Raw genomic sequence first — 23,142 nt, 5'->3', positions numbered from 1 at the left:
ATTGTGGAAAACAGGGAATTCTCCATTTAACCCTCAGAGTGGTATTCTCAAGTTCCAATGTCATTTCCTATCTATGGGATATGGAACAGATTCCTGGTGGTCTGATCAATCTCAAGAACCTGCCCGACGCCGGCTCTTCAACCTCACGCTGCCGGAGGGAAATTAACCTTATTTCCCCCAGCAGCGTTTCAGTTCCAATCATGGAGGTACCAGCATGGATTCAGTCAACGTTCTGTGTATAGAGAGTAGTGGCTGTAACTGCGCCCCCTGCATGGACTGACAGCCGACCCTAATGCTGATCTGCTGTCAGTCAGTGCTGGAGGAGCGGTTACAGCTGCACAGAGCGGTGACTGGACCAGCGCCGACGCTGCGAATAAGTTAATTTCCTCCCAGCAGCGTGGGTCTGGGTGCCAGCGCTGGGCAGGTTCACAATGCTATTAACCCCATATTTGCAGGTTAATAGCATTCTTTCAGGTGACAGCAGATGGCCGAGCGCTCATTCTGTTGTCAACCATCTCCCCCCATATGAAGGAATGCTGGGCTCAGCCGAGCGTTCAAATGCTTTCAAAGGGTGTGCAAAGAAAGTAGCTGCCAAATGCCTCTGACAGCGGCCTGTCTCTGGTAAAACGAAAGGGTCGAGTGTCTAAACTTAAATTGCCAGACCCTTTTTTACCCTGGCAACATAATCTGTCATGTGAGAGTTAGGAGACCCCCCCCATACACATTATACGTACAGATGATCTTGACTATATTGGTCCACCCTAGCCCCCCCCCCCCCAGCCTTTAGTACGGCCTGAGCAGTGCTCTGTCAGAATGTAGCCCCCAGCTTCCTACTCATGTAAAGCATTTGATTTTTGCAAGCCAGGCGGCTGAGGGAAAAATGTACCAATACAAGGATAGCTCGATTGTGTGGCTAAAATGTTAGCTGCTCTTACAAAAACACCCTCCCCATCTGCAGAGTCGGAATGCCCCCAATAAGTCATATGGACAGGGATTGTCTTCAAGGAATAACTTCGCTAAATATTTCCTGCGTTCGTGTGGCATTTACATGACAAAAAGGGCAAGAAAATACCAGTCAAGAAAAGTCTGAACATGCCCTTAAATAATGCAAAAATGTCATCAGAGCTGTCAAATAAACAGCATCTGCCTTCCTGCTAGAAAGACTGTACCAGACACTGACCAGGACACACATCCAGCAAACTATTTATGTAACATACCTATTAGCGGGTACTGTAAAGTGAAACGCGCTGGGCTGCTGCCAAACCTTGTGCACTCAGCATTGTTACTATGTTTACATGGAATCAGCTGATCACTCCTCTACAGCAAGAAAAACCATCACTGGGAGTGTTCTCCACAGCTGATCCACCAGGTGCTCCCTCCTTATAGACACAGGGGGTGTGGGGCAGGCTGAGCTACAATACCCCTCCACAATGCTCAGAGATTATGTGCCTGACACAAGCCGGCCAGAGACATGACAGGATCCGCTCAAAATATCCCTACGGCCCATACCGGAAATGCGGGGTCAGAGGCTGCTGCTGTAGGAGTCCCCAGGCTCCCAGAATACCTGCGACTAGCAATCATATGGAAACCATACATAATGCTCTGCAGGTTCCAAGGCAAGTTAGAAGAGCGCACTTCTGCCAAGTGTCTGATGCATCACCAGAATTGTTGTTTTTAGCATAGTTACACATACCTGTGATGCAAACTGCAAGAGGACGTTAAAAATATTAGTGATCTATACTGCCATTTCATCAGGCTAAGTGCCCACGATGCAGAAATGCTGCATATTTTTTCCGCATCTCCCTGGCATGAAAAATGCATGCGGATTTTAAATGCGTTTTTCCCACCAGGTAGAAGCGTTTTTGCATGCATTTCTGCATGCGGGTTATCAAGCGCTTTTCCAAGCGATTTTAGCATCACTTGGAAAGTGCTTGACAACTTGGTCACACTATATAAATCCATGCAACCGGCATGGATTTATATAGTGTGACCAAGTTAATAGTTGAAAAAAAGAATAAAAATGGTAAAAAATATATATAAAAATAAAACATTATACTTACCTTCCAATGGCCCCCGGTCTCTTGTATGGCTCACGGTGGTGTGAAAGGACCTTTCATGACGTCATTTAGTCATGTGACAGGTCACGCGACCGCCGATGTCAGCAGTCGTGTGACCTGTCACATGACTAAATGATGTCATGGAAGGTCCTTTCACACCACCGTGAGCAGTACAAGAGACTGGACGCAGCAGAGAAAACACAGGGGGCCATCGGAAGGTGAGTATATGTTTATTTTGATTTTTTTTTTTTTTTTAAAACAGGTACCATGGTACCCGGGTCTGGAGTAGAGTCTCCTCTTCTCCAGGCCTGGGTACCATCCGCACATTGAATCGCTTAATATCCGCGTGTGCACATGTAGTCATGCAGACATTAAGCGATTCAATGCAAGTCAATGGCGGCAATTAGTCTGCGTGTCCGCAAAATTGATGGACATGCTGCAGATTTTTCCACAATGATAATCCACAGCATGTGCACAACATATGCAGATTATCATTGGAGACCACGTGGTAAGTATTACCAAGCGTTTTTGCTGCGGAAATTCTGCGGCAAAAACGCTTGAAAAACGCCTAGTGGTCACTCAGCCTCAGTGTGTTAGTTCTTACCATCAATTTATTTTGCATATGAGAAGTTTTCTCAAGTGTCTCCAATCAAACACGAAAATCAGACAGAAAACATCCGAGTGCTGTACAATTTTTTCACTGACCTATAGACTTGGTGAGTTTGATCCGTGACTTGGATGAATATTGGACATGACTGTGTATAGGTGTGGACCACGCAGCCTGGAAAAGTACATGGACCCAGAGACTAAAAGCAGCTATGGGTTCTCTGTAAAGATCACATTTGCACAATTATTATTTTTAGTCGTAAAACTGAGACAACAACTTTCTAGCTCTGGCCCAGAAAGAACCTAATTGGTGGTATGATTGTTATCTTTAAGAGCGTACTTAAAATATGCTGCCATTGTCATCCGCACGGTGTGCCATACATCCACCATTGACTTTCATATTATACATATATAGCTATTACGTTCATATTATATCTATATTTGAGTTTCATAAGATACACACACACCTAATGTATATTATGAAATATATATATATATATATATATATATATATATATATATATACACATATGCGCCATGGCGGGAGCCACAGGCCCCCTCTACTGTCTTCCTCCCCATTACCCTGTAAGCCCACCAGGGCAGGGTCCTCTCCCCTCTGTACCGGTCTGTTCACTGTAATTTATATTTGTATATAACCCTCCTCATGTACAGCACCATAGAGTCAATGGTGTTCTAGAAAGAATAATATACATATAATGTGGTTTTTTTTTTGCTTACTTGAAGATGGATTCAGCTTCTTAAGTAATCTTTGCTGTACAGAGTACGGCATCTGTGGTTTTAATACACATTTAGTTCTACTTGTCTTATCCGAAAAAAATAAAATAAAAAAATAAATAAATATAAATTATATATAATTATTTTTTTTTATCACACACTTGCTCTATTCTGTGCATGGATGAAGAGGGGGGTGTGAAGGAGGCCCATCAGGTCACTGATAGTGAGCCCTGTGCTCCGGGCACGGCCGGTAATGTTAGTGGCCATTGCTCCGTGGATCTCACATCCTACTCAGCAGTTGTGCGGCTCGGACACCTTACACGCTATAGGGCCCTGTGCACACCTGACACACAGGAGCCGGACACCTGTAGCAGTGCATGGATACACAGCCGTCTGCTGCAGTGAGGACACGCAGCCTGTTGTACACGGGTGTAACAATGGCTGCCAGGCCTGCTTGGTCACACCGGCGGTGCCCGGACCCGGAGGAGGCCACGGCCGGAGTTTGCAGCAGACAACAAGCTGTCAGTCCAGCGCCGGCAGCCGCCCGCGCTCCTGGTCTCCAGCTGGGTAGATGCCCATAGCAACCAATCAGGTTAACGCTTTCAATTCCCCACACCTGAACACTGCAATCTGATTGGCTGCTCCCCCGGTGCACCAGGCGCCGCGTCCCCCTCCACTCTCAGGCGTGTAACTTCCAGCAGCCACGTGTTCCCGCAGCATTAGTCCCCCGCTCCGAGGCGACTACCAGATAAACACGGGCCGCTCCCCCCAATGACAGCGCGCCACGCAATTCAAACCTGCCACATGACAGGCCAGCTCATTGGATGAGCGGCGCGTGCAATCCGTTACATGGCGGCCGGGCCGGCCATCAACGGGTCGCTAACCCCTCGCGGCCCGGGGCCAAGGTCGGCAGCCGCCAGAGTCCGTGCACCTGCCCCGTCACGCCCCTCCCCCATTAGGGTAACGCAACCTGTACACCCCGTGGTACTACAAGTCCCAGCACTCCCGGGAGGGCCACACATAACACGTGCATACAGCAGGGCTGCCAGAAGACAGAGGGGGCGCCCTCGTATTTCCCAGCAGGTCACATTCCGCGTGTCCTAGCACAACTCTGCCCAACCCACGAAAGTGCGGCGGCGGCGCCATGGGACAGTGCGGGCGGGCGGGCGCTGCTCTCACCAGCGTTTGGCGCCATATTAATGACGTACTCGGTTATTTTTCCACCAAGCAGCGACCTTGGCAGCCGCGCTCAGTCCGCCCGCCGCCTCGGTGACCGTACCTGGCCGTGCATCCGCCGGTGGGCGCTGTGTGGAGCTGGTCCGGTCCAGGGCGGCAGCAGGCTGAGGCTCCTCTCCCCGCACACATGCACTCGGCACTGACGTTATTTACTTGTTATGGAGGAAGGACGCGCTGGAGCCTCCGCTCATTTCTGGGTCACTGCTGCCACAGGGGGGAGCACTCTGATCTGCTGCCAGAGAGAGCGCCGCTCCGGAGGGAGGAGGAGGAGGAGGGAGACACCGGGAGCTGCGGGGAGGCCAGTGCACGGGACACGCGTGTGCGCCCACAGCACCACAAGCCTCACTCCTCCTCGGCCCAGAACTTTTTAGGTTTCCCGTGTACGGAGACGTGTGAGGGCCAGTAGTGGGTGGGAATCTCGCGTGGGGTAACGGGAGGCGGCCAGTGCCCTGAATATCCACCAGTTTGTTGTGCGGTAAACCTTCCATTATTCATGTGTGTGTATTTACAGTGGAAACCCGAAGATTACAGACTCTATAGAAAAAGACACATCTGCATGGAATCAGAGTCACGCACCATGAAGGTTTGAAGCAGAAATTTCTGCAGCGTTTCTGCATCGCCTTAGCAGGAAAAACCGTGCGGTTTTGACGCTGTTTGTGACGTGTTTTTGTACATTAATGACTGCTTTTTGGAGCTAAATAAAGTCATTTGGTGGGACATTGCTTTAACCCTTGGATTACAGAACTGGAGTGAGAATATTGGTTAATTTAAATGATTAAAGAATGTGTCTGTTGTATTTCAAATAAAGTGTTTACTCTGAGTCTGTGTTTATTTAACTCTTTACTTTAATTAGGTTTGGTGATGAAAGGGTCTGATTTACACCTTGTCATCACCAAACAAAAGAGCTAGGTACAATGTCATTAGCATTTCCATTCATGTAATTTATAAGGCAGCTGTTAGCCTAGGAAGGTGCCAATAGGCAAACATGTTACCTGGCTATTAGTAACAGGTGGCTCATTAGTCGCTAAGTCTCCCCGATCAGCACTCAGCAGCATTTTGGACTCAGCGTATTTTTGCTGCATCCAAAATGCGGTGTTCTAATGCCGCACTTTTGTTGTCGGTTCATGTGAGTCCACCACATATAATGACACTTCAATCGGTCAAAATCTGCAGCAGAGACTAGAGTGTCCACTACTAAAATTGACATGCTGCGGGTGAGTTTGGGTATGTGGCCATGATCAGGGGCCGCTGCTGGTTTGAAGCTGCTTATTTATACAGCGTCAAACCCGCAGCATCCAGATGTTACAGCATAGTGGATGGGATCTCTAGAAATCCCATGTCCACTATGCGTGCATCAGAGGCTGCGGATCACCCACGGACACTGACATGCGGCGCATCTTTCAGGACCGCAGCATGTCAAATTCTATTGCTTAGTCGCTAATCTCCACAACATAAATTTGACCACTAGAAAGTACTGAATGCAATAAATGCACATGGTTCAGTGAACACATGCGGATTTACCTGCGTTCAATAGAATGCAACATTTTGGACGCAGCAAAAATATGCGTCCAAAGCGCTGCTATGTCCGTATCGTGGGCACAGAGCCTAAAATTTTTTTAAAATATTGGCGTCTGCTCCCGCGTCATTTTTATAACCAGCAGAGGAAAAGCTGACTGCTGGGGGCTGATATTAGTAGCCGGGGAAGGGGCCATTAGCCAAAAATGTTCCCTGGCTATTAGCATCAGTCCACAGCTGTTTGTTTAGCCTTTACTGACTAGATTACAGGTCCTCCTATAAAATCTAACCAGCAAAGGCTAAACAGCTGTGGGATGATATTAATAGACTGTGTGGTACCCAGCTCGGCTGAGGAGACTACTGCTCCCCTCAGCCGCTCTCGCTGTTATCAGTGAGAGCGGCGGTTGGATGAGGGGAGTGGTACTCCTCCTCTGCCGACCCAGGTACCACCTGCAGTGTTTCCACAGCGTTTCACCGCCCATTGGCTTTAGTTGAATCGCAGCAAATATTAAGGTATAAATATTATACCTGCGGATTTGCTGCTGTTTAATTAAAGTCAATGGGCGGGAAACGCGCACAATTGACATGCTGCGTTTTTTTTCCACATCATGTGCACAGCACATCAGGATTACCATTGCAATACCTGGCAGACCCATTGACAAGCGTTTTCGCGGCAAAAATGCATCAAAAACACGTGTGCATTTAACTTAAACCTTTCCCGTTTTAGGTCAATTAGGATTACCATCATTTTTAATATTTGCCAAATGCCAGAATAACGAGAGAGAGAATGTTTTAAGGCATTTTTATTACTTACTGCAAAGTCAAAAGTTTACATACATTTCATTAGTATTTGGTAGCATTGCCCTTAAACTGAATGACTTGGGTCAAACGTTTGGGATATCCTGCCACAAGCTTCTCACAATAGTTGGTCGGAATTTGGGCCGATTCCTCCTGACAAAACTGGTGTAACTGATCCAGGTTTGTAGGCTGCCTTGCTCGCACCTGCCTTTTCAGCTTTGCCCATAAATTTTCAATAGGATTGAGATCAGGGCTTTGTGATGGCCACTCCAAATCATTGACTTTGTTATCCTTAAGTCACTTTGTTACCATTTTGGCAGTATGCTTCGGGTCATTGTCCATTTGGAAGACCCATTTCCCCCCAAACTTTAACTTCCTGGCTGATTTCTTGATATGTTGCTTCAGTATTGCCACATAATCTTCTTTCCTCATGATGCCATCTATTTTGTGAAGTGCACCAGTCACTCCTGCAGCAAAACAACCCCACAACATGATGCTGCCACCCACGTGTTTCACAGTTGGGATGGTGTTCTTAGGCTTCCAAGCTTCTCCCTTTTTCCTCCAAACGTAACGATGGTCATTATGCCCAAAAAGTTCAATTTTAATTTCATCAGACTACAGGACATGTCTTTGTTACTGTGTGCATTTGCAAACATTAATCTGGCTTTTTTATGTTTCTTTTGGAGTAATGGCTTCTTCCTGGCAGAGAGTGGCCTTTCAGCCCATGTTGATACAGTACTCATTTCACTGTGGTTATTGACACAATCTTACCAGCTTCCGCCTTAACCTTCACAAAGTCTTCTGCTTTTGTCCTTGGGTTGATATGCACATGTCGGACCAAAGCAAGTTCATCTCTGGGACACAGAACCCGTCTCCTTCCTGAGCGGTATGATGGCTGGACATTCCCATCTTGTTTGTACTTGCTTATAATTGTTTGTACAGATGAACGAGGCACCTTCAGGTATTTTGAAATTGTTCCCAAGGATGAGCCAGACTTGTGCAAGTCCACAATTCTCTTCCTGATATCTTGGCTGATTTCTTTAGACTTTCCCATGATGCTACACAAAGAAATAGTGTGTTTCAGGTGTGCATTAAAATACCTCCACAGGTGTGTCTCTAACTCAGATGTTGCCAAAAAAACAGAAGCTTCCAAACACATGACATCATCATATGGGCAGTCCAGAAATGTTTAAAGGCATTCTAATCTTAGTGTATGTAAACTTTTAACTTTGCTGTAAGTAATAAAAATGCCTTAAAACATTATCTCTCTCTCATTATTCTGGCATTTGGCAAATATTAAAAATGATGGTAATCCTAATTGACCTAAAATGGGAAAGGTTTATTCTGATTTCATGTCAGATATTGAGAAAAACATGCATATGTGTCTTTTTATATAGTGTATGTAAACTTCTGGTTTCAACTGTACATATATCTATCTGTGTATGTGTATAGACACGGTCGTATACAGTGCACCCTGCCGGACAGTCACTTCTCAACATTGAAATTGTGACACCAAGAAGGAAAAGTGGTGGAAATCCCAGGATGATAAACATGTTAATGATATGCAAATGATGGAAACATTTTTAAAATATTTATTTATTTTACTCGCTTATATAGCGCCATTAATTCCACAGCGCTTTAGAGATTATCAACACTGTCTCCATTGGGGCTCACAATCTAGATGAATCTCGATTTATTCAGTACTGAGCAAGCGCCACACACAGGAATCCCGGCACCTACACACCTCAGCTGCTATCAGTGAGATTATTAATGGGTGTCTGATGATTGTTCTGCCCTGATTGCAGTTGGGCAAATCATCAAGATCCTCTGCTGGCAGCTCCTTTGTGATTTCTGACCAATAATGTCCCCAAATGTGCTCAATGAGAGACAGGTTTGGGGCAGCTGCATGCCACCGTAGCACATTTAGGCCACACAAGCTGCTCACAGTACCACAAGCAACATGGGGTCTGGCGTTGTCATGTTGAAAAATGGAGACAGCTGTACCACTGGGCCCTCAAACAATTCAATAAAATTCTGACCCATCAGTGTACCTGGAATGAAGACTGGTCGGGTCCAGCTACCATACATGATGCCACACCAGAATCCCGGGAGTGATGTTCCCTGATACAGGCCGTATTCCCATAGAATTGCCCATGTGGTCTCCAGATGGAGACCAGAGACTGAAATGGAGGCCTGTCCTCTCCAGCAATGAACCCTGCTTTTGTCTTGGATACAATAATAGTCATAGATTGGCCTTGATACTTCACATGGGAATGTGATACTGATCTTACTCCCACCATTATAACTGGAGCTCGTCTGACCCTAATCTTACATTGATTTGGTGGTGGAACCAGTGATACTGACGATTCTCTAAAACTGTCCCAGGAACCGCTTTTCAACACAGCACCAAGTACCATGTTACGCGTGCTACTGTGAGCAATTTGCATTGCCTAATCATACTACCATGGCCTGCAGCGTCTCCAGACTGGTCTTCCTTGGAGCACATGTGGGACACATCATTGGACGGCAATTGCAAAGGGAGCTGCCAATAGCGGATCTTAAAGGAGTTGTCTGCTACTTTCTATAATGCCCCCAATGTATTTAACCTGTTGAGGGAAGATTATTTCTAATTACCTTACTTTATCTTTATGGCCTGTGCGCGGCGCTATCACTGGCCGCTCACAGGCATCATGTGACCCCCGGCTGCAGCCGCCTCTTCCTTCTGCTGATGTCGCGTCAAGTGAGGCGTGACATCAGTGACACGCTCCCCGCGGTGGATGCTGGGCTGTGGGTGGGGTTTCCCTCTCCTGTATTCATTGGGATAGCGCGCGGTGAATGCTGAACTGTGACGCAGGGGGAAACACCGCCCAGAGCCCAGCATCCACCGCGGGGAGCGTGTCACTGATGTCACGCCTCACTTGACGCGACATCAGCGGAAGGAAGAGGCGGCTGCAGCCAGGGGTCACGGGCCATAAAGACAAAGCAAAGTAATTAGAAATAATCTTCCCTCAACAGGTTAAATACATTGGGGGCATTATAGAAAGGAGTAAATAGTGGTGGACAACTTCTTTAATGATTTGTTTGACCAAATGCATTCAGGGTGGCAGATCATTCCTCAGACAGCCATTGATAGCAGCTAAGACGAGGAAGTGTAGGGATTTCTGCACGTGGCGCTTAAACTCAATACTGAATAGATCACAATGTTTTTAAACAGAATTTTAAAAAAAATCTTAACTTGTTTGTGTTGCCATTTTCTGAGACCTGTTTGTTTGTCACTGATGGACTGGTACGAGGTGTTTTTTTTTTGCATGAGGAGCTGAGTAAATGCTGCATTTTTCTGTTGCTCTTTATCTGCATGTTTTCTGCAGGTGTCTGCACTAATTTGTGCATTAACAATTTTCTCTAATTCCTGCAGTTTTGCTGCAGTGCTTTTGAATGCATTTTTTAGTGCAGAAAACATTAGATTCTGCACTTTAAAATGAAACTGCGTTTTTTTGCATCCATTGTTTCAGGTTTCCTGTTGAAGCCTATAAAGAAACACACCAAAAGGGCACAGTTCAGTAACATCTTTAAACACACAGTGCTATGAGTTTTCATGAAATCACATCCACTTTATTTGGACTGTTAAAAGCAGTTGTTTGTTGTTGTTGAGTGGGAGGTCCGGTGCCAAAAAACTGCAATTCTGGCTTTTCAGATTCTTTATTCTTTAACTCCTTCACCCTCGAGACTGTTTTCACTTTCCTGACCAGGATAAGTATTACAATTCTGATCAATATGTCAATATGATTTGCGTTTATGAAAATATAAAAAATTGGAATTTTCCCAATTTTCAAACCTTTAGTTCTTATGCCCTTATACCAGAGTTATGTCACAGAAAATAGTTAAGAAATAACATTTCCCACATGTTATTTCACATCAGCATCATTTTTGAAACATATTTTTTTTTTGTTAGGGAGTTAGAAGGGTTAAAAGTTGATCAGCAATTACAAATATTTTTAGGGACCACATCACATTTGAAGGGACTTCGAGGGGCATATGTGACAGAAGATACCCAAAAGTGACACCATTTTAAAAACTGCATCCCTCAAAATGCGCAAAATCACATTCAAGAAGTTTATTAACCCTTAAGGTGTTTCACAGGAACTGAAGTAATGTGGAACGAAAAAATTAAAATTGTAATTTTTCCCACAAAAATGTTGCCTTAGCCCCAAATTTTTCATTTTCACAAAGGTAACAGGAGAAATGGACTGTACAATTTGTTGTGCAATACCTCATATGTGGAGGAAAACTACTGTTTGCGCGCACAGCAAGTCTCGGAAGGGAAGGAGCGCCGTTTGACTTTTGGAGTGCAAAATTGTCTGGAATAGATAGCAGATACCATGTTGCATTTGCAGAGCCCCAGATGTGCTTAAAAAGTGGAAACCCCCCACAAGTGATCCCATTTTGGAAATTACTCAAGGAATATATCTAGAGGTGTGGTGAGCACCTTGACCTCACAGGTCCTTCACAGAATTTTATAACGTTGAGCCGTGAAAATGAAACAACACAATTTTTCCCTTCAAAAATGTTGCCTTAATGCCATTGTTTTCTGTTAACAAGGGTAATAGGAGAAATGGACCCCAAAATATGTTGTGCAATTTCCCGAGTACACAGATACCCCATGGGTGGTGTAAAACTACTCTTTGGGCAGACGGCAGGGCTCGGAAGGTAAGGAGCACCAATTGAATTCTGGAACACAATTTTAGCTGGAATAGATTGTGAACACCATGTCACATTTGAAGAGTTCCTGAAATGCCAAAACAGCAGAAACCACCCACAAGTGACCCCATTTTGGAAACTACACCTCTTGAGGAATTTAAGTAGGGGTGTAGTGAGCATTTTTATCCTTCAGGCAATTCACAGAATTGTATAACATTGGGCTGAATAAATGGAAAATTACCATTTTTTCCACTAAAATGTTGCTTTGGCTTCAAGTTTTTAATTTTCAAAAGGGATAATAAGACAAAATGAACAGTACAATGTTACACAATTTTCCAGACTACGCCAAAACCCCATATGTTGTCGAAAACTACTTTTGATGCACAGGCAAAACGTAGAAGGGCAGAAGTGCCATATTGGAGTTCAGATTTTGCTGGAATGGTTTGCGGCTGCCATGTCACATTGGCAGGGACTCTGAGGTGCTAGAAAAGCAGAGACCCCCATAAGTGATCCCATTTTACAAATTACACCTCTCAATGAATTCATCTAAGGCAGTAGTGATCACATTGACACCACTGGTGTGTCACAGAATTTTATACCACAGTGAAGAAAAAATAATTACATTTTTACCACAAAAATTTAGTTTTAGCCTCAGATTTTACATTTTCACACAGTAAAATGGGTAAAAATGGCACCAAGATTTCACACAATTTCTACTGAACATGGAAATACCTCATATGTGACTGTACCTTACTACTTAGCACACCGTCCCTCCCGAGCCTCGCCGTGTGGCTATTTGACTCTTGGAGAACAATTTTCTTAGAATAGTTTGTTGATTTCCTATACAGAGCAACCAAGTGCCAGAAGAGCAGAACCCACCCTTAAGTGACTCCATTTTGGAAATTATACCCCTCTGGGAATTTATCTGCAGGAGAGGTGACGATTTGGACTTCATGGGTGTTTTACAGAAACAAGCAGCAGTGGATGTTACTGAGTGAAAATTGCAAATTTGCCATTGTAGTGCCTAGTGCATTATGCCCAGTTCATGCTCCTAGAGACAGGCATCCATTAATTAAGCATGATCTCATCGCTACAGAAATGGCAAACGTGGATCCTGTTATGTGTTACACAGAGGGACCCAACAAGGCTGGCACCAAACCAGCAAAGGAACAGATGCACATGGTACAAGTGTTATGATCTGCAACAAGTACTAAGGAAAGAAAGGGGAAAGCTATCCCTATAGTCAGACTAAGCTGAATCCCTACGATGTAGCGGGCTGCCTGTTCCTTGTGAACAGACCCGCCTTAGTCCTCGGCTAGTCTGAACGAAGACCTATAGCATAAAGGGAGGGGTCCCTAAAAGAACTTATGACTGGGACAAAAATGGGACACCTCCTAACAGAGAAAGTTGTTGCAGAACACAAAAAGATAAACTGACAAAAAGGTACTGGAGGTCCCAGAAGGACCAAGCAAACTGACAGAGATAGGCTCAGAAGCACCTGGCTAGCAAAACAGTCAAACAACACTGAAGTCCAGCACAGCCAAAAGGGCGGAGCTGGAATATAAAGGCAGATGGTCACGTGACCGCAAAACACAAGATGGAAAAAACAAAAAGGTGGGTTCTAACAACAAGCTGCCTAGCTAGGTAAGCCCTTGAGGGCCAGCCCCAAGTAAATGGAAGTGGGACTTTGGCAGAGCCCTTCCCAGGCCCACTGTCGCCGGACAGCTGGTGTCTTGTGATATGGCTGGAGCCTAATCAAGAACCTGTTGAGTACCTCTGCAAGAACCCCAGGAAGTGTAACCAGAACATAAAATGAGAAAACCATTGAAAAGATAGCAACACTACTGCCAGCACCACTAACCACCACAGCACATAGGAATTGCAATAAACAGCAAAGGACTGAGCAGGAAACAGGATTAAATACCCTGCCTAATAATCAGGTGTTGAATACCTCCCAATCATCCCCAGACAGCTGCTCCCTGCTAGCTTGCACAGCAGAATGGACAAAATCCGACCCGTGCCTAGTGCCAGACACCGCAGCATCCTGCGTTGCATTGCAACCGCAGAAGACAGCGTCCCATGTTCCCCGTGCAGACAAATAAGTGAGAGACATGGCGTCTTCACACATCCTACAACACCAGAATGCGATGCTCCATAAGATTGGGACAGTTTCCGTGCACTCGTAGTAGCTGCGCCTCCAGGGTCAGGACAATGGCGGCGCCTGCGACCAGAGTAGCGTAGCACCGGATCTGCTCCATTCCCAGGTGGGAGTACAGAACCACGATCCTAACAGATGCTAACTGCGGTTTAGGCACACTGGGCCTCAGAAAGGAGGGGACATTTGGATTTGGGAGTGCAGAATTTGCTGAATTTCTTTTGGGGGCGAGGAGCCATTTTGCTTTTCCAGAGCCTTTGTGCTACCAGTAACATGGATGCTCCCTATATTTCCAGTGACAGATGACGGACCTGAGGGGGGGCTTGCTTTTCTTGTGAATTGAGTTGAAGCTTTTGTTAGGAACATACTATTACATAACATTTTGGATCACGTTTATCCTGTGCTCTACGCTGAGTACTTACATCAGTAAGTTTCCATCGAAATCTCCGAATGACGTGATTCAGATGAACTCCCAAGGGATGCATTCACTATAATGCAGCAGCAGAGTTACTCTGGACTCTGTCTGGCCTACGTTCAGCGGGGTCCTTTTCAGAGGTGCACAAAACTGTGGCCGACCACATTTTTATGCACGCTTGAAAAGATGGACACCGCCGGATCATAGGCCAGACAGAGTCCACAGTGTCTCCATCTGCCTCATTACAGGGAATCTTCTGCCGGCGGTTCTGTCTGAAAATCACATATTTCAGAGTATTACATGGAAATCCCGGTGTAAGCGCTCAGCGCAGAGCGCAGGATAAATGTGACCGAGCCTTACTGCGATCTTTGGGAGGCAGAATGAACAAAAATCAGCAATTCAGGAATTATTTGTTTTTTTTATGCCGTTCACTGTGTGGTAATATTGTTAACACAGCTTTATTCTTCCGGTCAGTACGATTACAGCAATACCAGATTCATATAATGTATAGTTTTAAAATGCTTTGCTGCTTTTACACAGTAAATTTATTTTATAAAAATAGAATTGTTTTTGTATCGCTATATTTTGAGAGTTACAGCTTTTTTATTTCTCTTTTGATGGAGCTGTATGGTGGCTTTTTTTTGTGGGAAAAGATTGTGTTTTCAGTGATACCACTTTTATTTACATTCATCCATTCTATTTTTTTTTTTTTCGGCATGTATGACGTTTTTTTCACGCTTTTTTTTGGTTTATTTTATTTTTGAAAAATTTAATTATTTAATTTAGAATTATTATTTTATATTTTTTACGGTGTTCACTGAAGGGGTTAAATATTGTGACAGTTTGATAGATTGAGTCGTTCCGGATTCGGTGATACCAAATATGTGTACTTTTGTTGTTTTTACGTAAATATACGTATTTATTAATATATTATTATAATATTTAAAAAAATGTTTTTATTAATCTTGTGATTCTTAAAAAATATACACTACCGTTCAAAAGTTTGGGGTCATTTAGAAATTTCATTATTTTTGAAAGAAAAGCACATTTTTTTTCAATGAAGCTAACATTAAATTAATCAGAAATATACTCTATACATTGTTAATGTGGTAAATGACTATTCTAGCTGCAAATGTCTTGTTTTTATTGCAATATCAACATAGGTGTATAGAAGCCCATTTCCAACAACCACCACTCCAGTGTTTTAATGGTACATTGTGTTTGCTAACTGTGTAAGAAGGCTAATGAATGTTTAGAAAACCCTAGAAAACCCTTGCACAAGTATGTTAGCCCAGCTGAAAATGGTTTGGCTGATTTGAGAAGCTATAAAATTGACCTTCCTTTGAGCTAGTTGAGAATCTGGAGCATTACATTTGTTTGTTCTATGAAACTCTCAAAATTGGCAGAAAAAGAGAACTTTCATGTGAAACTCGACAGAAATGAAGGCTATTCTATGCGAAAAATTGCCAAGAAACTGAAAATTTCCTACAATGGTGTGTACTACTCCCTTCAGAGGAGAGCACAAACAGGCTCTAACCAGAGTAGAAAGAGAAGTGGGAGGCCCCGCTGCACAACTGAGCAACAAGACAAGTACATTAGAGTCTCTAGTTTGATAAATCGATGCCTCACAGCTCCTCTACTGGCAGCTTCATTAAATAGTACATGCAAAACGCCAGTGTCAACGTCTACAGTGAAGAGGCGACTCCGGGATGCTGGCCTTCAGGGCAAAGTGGTAAAGAAAAAGCCATATCTGAGACTGGCTAATAAAAGGAAAAGATTAATATGGGCAAAAGAACACAGACATTGGACAGAGGAAGATTGGAAAAAAGTTTTATGGACAGACGAATCAAAGTTTAAGGTGCTTGGATCACACAGAAGAACATTTGTGAGACGCAGAACAACTGAAAAGATGCTGGAAGAGTGACTGACGCCATCTGTCAAGCATGGTGGAGGTAATGTGATGGTCTGGGTTTGTTTTGGTGCTGGTAAAGTGGGAGATTTGTACAAGGTAAATGGGATTTTGAATAAGGAAGGCTATCACTCCATTTTGCAACGCCATGCCATACCCTGTGGACAGCGCTTGATTGGAGCCAATTTCATCCTACAACAGGACAATGACCCAAAGCACACCTCCAAATTTTGCATGAACTATTTAGGGAAGAAGCAGGCAGCTGGTATTCTATCTCTAATGGAGTGGCCAGCACAGTCACCAGATCTCAACCCCATTGAGCTGTTGTGGGAGCAGCTTGACCGTATAGTACGCAAAAAGTGGCCATCAAGTCAATCCAACTTGTGGGAGGGGCTTCAGGAAGCATGGGGGGAAATTTCTCAAGATTACCTCAGCAAATTAACAGCTAGAATGCCAAAGGTCTGCAATGCTGTAATTGCTGCAAAGGGAGCATTCTTTGACGAAAGCAAAGTTTGAAGGAGAAAATTATTCTTTCTAATAAAAATCATTATTTCTAACCTTGTCAATGTCTGGACTATATTTTATCATCATTTTGCAACTCATTTGATAAATAAAAGTATGAGTTTTCATGGAAAACACAAAATTGCCTGGGTGACCCCAAACTTTTGAACGGTAGTGTATATATTTTCAATCCTTTTAAACCTTTTTTTACTTAGTCCATCTATGGAAGTTTAACTTTTATTACTCTGCTCATTGGTATAATGCATTGCAATGCACCAATATTCTACTGCAATGTATTACACCTGTCAGTATTAGGCCCTCTTCACAGGTCAGTGTCTCTAGTAAGTGTGGTGACAGTTTTCACACATACTGGAGACTTTTACACTCGCACACCCATTATAATCTATGGGGCTGTGCACATATCCTTGTGACACTAAGGTAGACATGTCTGTTTTTTTTCCGGCAGCATGCGCCGTCCGTGTGACACGTAATGGAATAGAATGCAGAATAGAAATTATGCATGTTTAGGTGTTAAAGATGTGCAAAGATAGAGTTAGATAGGATATGGGGTAGATAGATATCCATGAGATATATAATTAGTGCCTTGCGTGTGTAGTTCACAGCAGATGTATTAAGCTAATAAATAAATAAATGCAAAAAAACGACGTCCCCCCCCCTATTTTTGATAACCAGCAAAGGTAAAGCAGACAGCTGAGAGCTGATATTATCAGGATAGGAAGGTCCTTGGTTATTGGGCCTATCCCAGCCTAAAAATAGCAGCCCGCAGCCACTCCAGATTTGGCGCATCCATTAGATGCCACTATTCTGGCACTTTGCCTTGGCTCTTCCCGATTGCCCTGGTGCGGTGGCAATCAAGGTAATAGTGTTTGTCAAAAATCACAGCTGGCATCAAAACCTGGGGTTAGTAATGGAGAGGTGTCTATCAGACAACCCCATTAGTAACCCAGTAATAAGAAAAAACACACACACACACACAAAAAAAAAACTTTATTTGAATAAAGAGTCCCCCACACTATCCCTGGTTCACCAACTTATTGTAAAAAAAATCCCATGCACGTCCAAAGTAATCCACCGAATACGATGTAGTTCAGAAATGGATACCTGAAAAACTTAAAAAGAGAGAAATAAACACCAGAGACTGACCTTCGTTCGCCAATTTATTAGCAAAAATTTTCCCACGCAGGTCTGATGTAGTCTATGTTTTATTTTTAAAAACATTTTTTATTACATTTGACTTAGTCACTTTTTGTGGACTTGAACCTGCAACCGTTTGATCATTTCTTCTACAGCGGGGAAAATAAAGTATTTGATACACTGCCGATTTTGCAAGTTCTCCCACCTACAAAGAATGGAGAGGTCTGTAATTTTTAGCATAGGTACACTTCACCTGTGAGAGACAGAATCTAAAAATAAAAACCAGATTGTATGATTTTTAAATAATTCAATTGCATTTTATTGCATGAAATAAGTATTTGGTCACCTACCAACCAGCAAGAATTCTGGCTCTCACAGACCTGTTAGTTTTTCTTTAAGAATCCCTCCTACTCTGTACTTATTACCTGTATTAATTGCATCTGTTTGAACTTGTTACCTGTATAAAAGACACCTGACCACACACTCAATCACAATGCAGCCTCTCCACCATGGCCAAGACCAAAGAGCTGTCTAAGTAAGGGCACCAGGGATACAATTGTAGACATAGAAATAAATAAAGGTCATATCTCATTTGACTTTCATTCACTGGTGTACACCACCATAATTATATCAAGTATGAAATGGAAAAGGGAAAAGGGGAAAAGATGTGAATGGAAAATAAAATATAATATTTATTGAAAATTACTCTTAAAATTAGATAATTGAAAGAACGTGCATTAATACATGCATACAAGGTCACCATCCATAGACAGTGACCCACAAAAACCCGGTCTGTAGTGAGGTAGGAAAATCACAATGGGAATGCCTAGCCCAGTCCCTTATTGTGGTGGGTTATGGCTGTATATTTTACACATAAATGGGTCCAATGATAAATAGTTGGCTTAGTGTGGTCCACTTTTATAGATTAAGTCAATGAATCGGAGCAAAAATTTTTTGCTATCAATTTAACCAGCAGGCATAGATTATTCATATGTATAATATCCTGCATTAAATGTCCAATCCATATGATCTAATAGGCTCATATATCATCTCACTTATACGGTAATGTAATAGGTGTATCTGTGCACATCAAAGAAAATTACAGCTTTCCGTATTATACTCCATTAAGGGCTAATTCAAACTATAGGCACAACGCCCCGCATCGTCTAATAGCAGCTAATCACAGGATTTTATTAGCGCAGATAAAATTGGCTAGTCGGCTTGATGATATTGAGAGTGGTCTCAGGGTATTGATCCCTGGCCACATCATTTGCCTTACAGCCCCTGAGATTGCGGTCGATATATTCAAACGCCCGAGCAGCTGAGCTGAGAGCTACACGTGTCGGCACCTGATTCTCCAAGACGCCGCTCACAGGGAGCTGCGGTCAGCGTGCTGCTCCAGGCAAAGAGTACAAAGCAATCTACATTGCACATATATAACATTGATCGTGCCCTAATCAGATCATCTTATGTCCGTGGTATTTGGAGTGTGATATCACATAAGAAGCTATTATTTGCATTGGCATTATATTCAATTCCCTATTCACCTACACTACAGAACCCGGGACTCAGTCCCTGACGCGCGTTTCGCCGGTATACCGGCTTTTTCTAAGGGCCTGTTTGTAGACCTGCACAAGGTTGGGATGGGCTACAGGACAATAGACAAGCAGCTTGTGAGAAGGCAACAACTGTTGGCACAATTATTAGAAAATGGAAGAAACACAAGATGACTGTCAATCTTCCTCGGTATGGGGCTCCATGCAAGATCTCACCTCGTGGGGTAAGGATGATTCTGAGAAAGGTCAGGAATCAGCCCAGAACTACACTGGAGGACCTGGTCAATGAGCTCGGACCACAGTCTCAACATTAGGCCTTAGTCACACTAAACGTATAAAAAATCATTCCGATTCTCAGTTCCGAGAGTCGCACGAGTGTTGTCCGTGTAACGGGTCTGGGAGGTGGAACCTCTGAGCAACTATACAAAGTGGCAGTCCTTGTAAGGAAGCGGGTGGCTCCCAGGGAAGGCGGGCAGGTAGTCACGGCAAGTGACAGGGACAGTCTCTGGGTAGAAGGGGCAGGAAGTCACGGCAAGTGACGGGGACAGTCTCTTGACAGGCGGATGGTCACGGCAAGTGACAGCAGGGTCAGAGTCTCTAGACGGGCAGGTGGTCACGGCAAGTGACAGCAGGGAAAGAGTCTCTAGACGGGCAGGTGGTCACGGCAAGTGACAGCAGGGAAGAGTCTCTAGATAGGCTAGCAGGCAGGTTGCAGGTGAGCGCTCCCAGGTGAGCGGGCAAGAGTCTCTGGACAGGCAGGTGGTCACGGCAAGTGACGGCAGAGCCTCCAGGTAGGCTAGCAGGCAGGTAGCAGGTGAGTGCTCCCAGGTGAGCGGGCGAGAGTCTCTGGACAGGCAGGTGATCACAGCGAGTGACGGCTAAGCCTCCAGGTAGGCTAGCAGGTAGGTAGCAGGTAAGCGCTCCCAGGTGAGCGAGTAAGAGTCTCTGGACAGGCAGGTGGTCACAGCAAGTGACGGCTAAGCCTCCAGGTAGGCTAGCAGGCAGGTAGCAGGTGAGCACTCCCAGGTGAGCGAGTAAGAGTCTCTGGACAGGCAGGCAGGTATCAGGCAGGTATCTGGCAGGTACTTCCTGGTCCGCAGGCGGACTGATCCATAGACAGACTGGCAGGTGCTGGTAGGCAGACTGTCGGACCACAGGATAGCAAGCAGGTAAGCAGATATCAGGCAGGTATCAAGCAGGAATCTGGCAGGTGACTGGCAGGTAACTGGTAACGGGACCTGAGGGCTGAAGCAGAGTTGAAAGGCTTTGCAACAACATTGCTCGGGCACCTCCATTTTGGAGGAGGTGCCTTATATATGGTGAGGTCCTCCGGCCATTGGCCGGGGACTCCTTAGGACGACGCACGCGGCCACTTTAAGAGAGGGGGAGCGTGTGCGCGCCCTAAGCACAGAGGCCGGGAAGCAGCGCGCGCTGCCAGCAGAGCGGGAGGAAGACGCCGGGCACGGAGCGGAGAGGTGAGGGGAATGGCGTCCCTGCCTAGCAGGAGGCAGGGACGCCGACGCTACAGTACCCCACCCTTTAGGCCCCCCCTTTTTTAGGCCAGACAGAAATTTATCAAGGATGAGCGGGGCATGGATGTTCTCCCGGGGCTCCCATGTTCTCTCCTCAGGACCAAACCCCTTCCAATCCACTAGAAAAAAGGTTCTTCCTCTTACCCTTTTTGTGGCCAGAATGTTCTCTACCTCAAACTCGTTTTCAGCAGAAACCGGAGCAGGAGGCGTACCTGTAGACTTGGAAAAAGAGTTAAGTATCACGGGTTTGAGTAGAGATACATGGAAGGAGTTAGGAATCCACAAATTGGCCGGGAGTTTCAATTTATAGGCCACCGGGTTGATTTGTTTGATAACTTCCAGTGGGCCGATGAACCGAGGCCCTAACTTGTAGGAAGGAATCTTGAGCCGGACATATTTGGACGAGAGCCAGACCTTATCTCCAGGACGGAATTGTGGTGGATCCAGACGTCTCTTGTCAGCCTGTTTTTTCATCCGCTCGGATGACTGAAGAAGTGCGGATCTGGTACTTTCCCAAATGGAGGAAAATTCGTTAACGAGAGATTCCGCAGCCGGATTGTCCACCGAGGCGGAGACGGGAAACGGGATCCGAGGATGCTGACCGAAGACTACAAAAACGGGGATTTGGAGGAAGATTCGCTCTTGTGATTATTGTAAGAAAATTCGGCCCACGGTAAAAGGTCCACCCAGTCGGAATGGTGAGCATTAACAAAGTGCCGGAGGTAACTGGTTAAAATTTGGTTGATCCGTTCTACTTGGCCATTGGACTGTGGGTGATAAGCAGAAGAAAAGTCCAAGGTGACCCCCAGCAGTTTACACATGGCTCGCCAAAAACGAGAAGTGAACTGAACCCCTCGGTCGGATACGATGTGGAGAGGAAGACCATGAAGACGGAAGACATGATGGATAAAGTCTTTAGCTAACTCTGAAGCAGACGGGAGACCCGGCAGGGGAATAAAGTGAGCCATTTTGGAAAAGCGGTCAGCGACCACCCATATGACCATACAACCGGCAGAGACACGGGGCAGCAGGTACAGGAAGAGGAAGGAGACGGCCGGCTGGCAGATGTCTCGGAACCTTGTTGCGGGCGCAGGACACACAGGCTGAAACAAAGTCTATTACGTCCTTGTGCAGGGTAGGCCACCAGTAATGCCGGGAAATAAGCTGGAGGGTCTTTTTCTGACCAGCGTGGCCAGCTAGCTTGGACGAGTGTCCCCAGTGTAGAACCTTCTCGCGATCAGGAACAGTTACGAACGTCTTACCGGGTGGAAGACGATTTAGATTCACGGGGGCCACCTGCATTACTTTGGCGGGGTCGATGATGTGTTTAGGCTCCTCCTCAAGATCAGAGACCAAAAAGGATCGGGATAAGGCATCAGCTTTGATGTTTTTGTCAGCCGGGCGAAAATGAAGAATGAAATTAAAGCGGGCGAAGAACAAGGACCACCGGGCTTGGCGCGGGTTAACTCTCTGGGCACTCTGGAGGTAAGCCAAGTTCTTGTGGTCCGTGTAAATTATTACCGGGTGAAGAGCCCCCTCGAGCAGGTAACGCCACTCCTCCAGTGCCAGCTTAATGGCCAACAATTCTCGGTCTCCTATAGAATAATTGCGCTCAGAAGAGGAGAAGAGTTTGGAGAAGAAGCCGCAAGTTACCATTCTTCCGGAAGACGACTTTTGGGTAAGTACTGCTCCGGCTCCGGAGGAGGAAGCGTCGACTTCTAGAAAGAATTGTTTGTTGCCGTCCGGACGATGCAGCACAGGGGCGGAGGAAAAAGCTCGTTTTAAGGAAAGGAAGGCCTCCTCTGCTTCGAGCGACCATTCTCTGGGATTAGCGCCCTTACGGGTGAGCGCCGAGATAGGGGCAGTCCGGGAAGAGAAGTGCGGAATGAAGAGGTGGTAGTAGTTGGCAAAGCCCAGGAACCGCTGAATAGCCTTCAACCCCTCTGGTGGGGGCCACTTCTCGATGGCAGACAGTTTCTCAGGGTCCATTTGTAGGCCGGTCTGAGAGATTATGTAGCCCAGAAATGGAAGCGAGGTCTGCTCAAAGAGGCACTTCTCATATTTAGCGTAGAGGTGGTTCTGCCTGAGCCTGAGCAGGACCTGACGAACGTCCCTCCGGTGAGTGAGAAGATCCGGAGAGAAGACCAAGATGTCGTCCAGGTACACCACCACGCAGGAGTAGAGAAGGTCACGGAAGATGTCATTGACCAACTCTTGAAAGACGGCGGGAGCGTTACAGAGACCGAAGGGCATTACAAGATATTCATAGTGGCC

The 23,142-nt window shown here is 45.3% G+C and overlaps 1 protein-coding gene across 5 annotated transcripts in view; it reads right to left on the bottom strand.

Annotated features, from left to right (window-relative positions):
• The window catches only part of JADE1 (jade family PHD finger 1), a 69,479-nt gene extending 64,441 nt beyond the window's left edge, over nt 1-5,038 (bottom strand). The window contains exon 1 of one of the 5 annotated variants that reach the window (XM_073641594.1): nt 4,678-5,038. In XM_073641594.1, the coding sequence (XP_073497695.1) occupies nt 4,678-4,689 (12 nt within the window). In that variant the 5' untranslated portion in view covers nt 4,690-5,038. Of the gene's footprint in view, nt 1-1,217; nt 1,240-3,401; nt 3,412-4,014; nt 4,253-4,577; nt 4,611-4,677 lie in introns of those variants that run through there. The other 4 variants (XM_073641611.1, XM_073641602.1, XM_073641618.1 and 1 more) reach the window with 4 other exon arrangements.
• Nucleotides 5,039-23,142: the final 18,104 nt, after the last annotated feature.

This window comes from Phyllobates terribilis, unplaced genomic scaffold, assembly GCF_046119375.1.
Source record: "Phyllobates terribilis strain yellow unplaced genomic scaffold, ASM4611937v1 Scaffold_1__5_contigs__length_1240528914, whole genome shotgun sequence".
Lineage (NCBI taxonomy): Eukaryota > Metazoa > Chordata > Amphibia > Anura > Dendrobatidae > Phyllobates > Phyllobates terribilis.
This window is presented reverse-complemented; position numbering and strand designations above follow the sequence as displayed.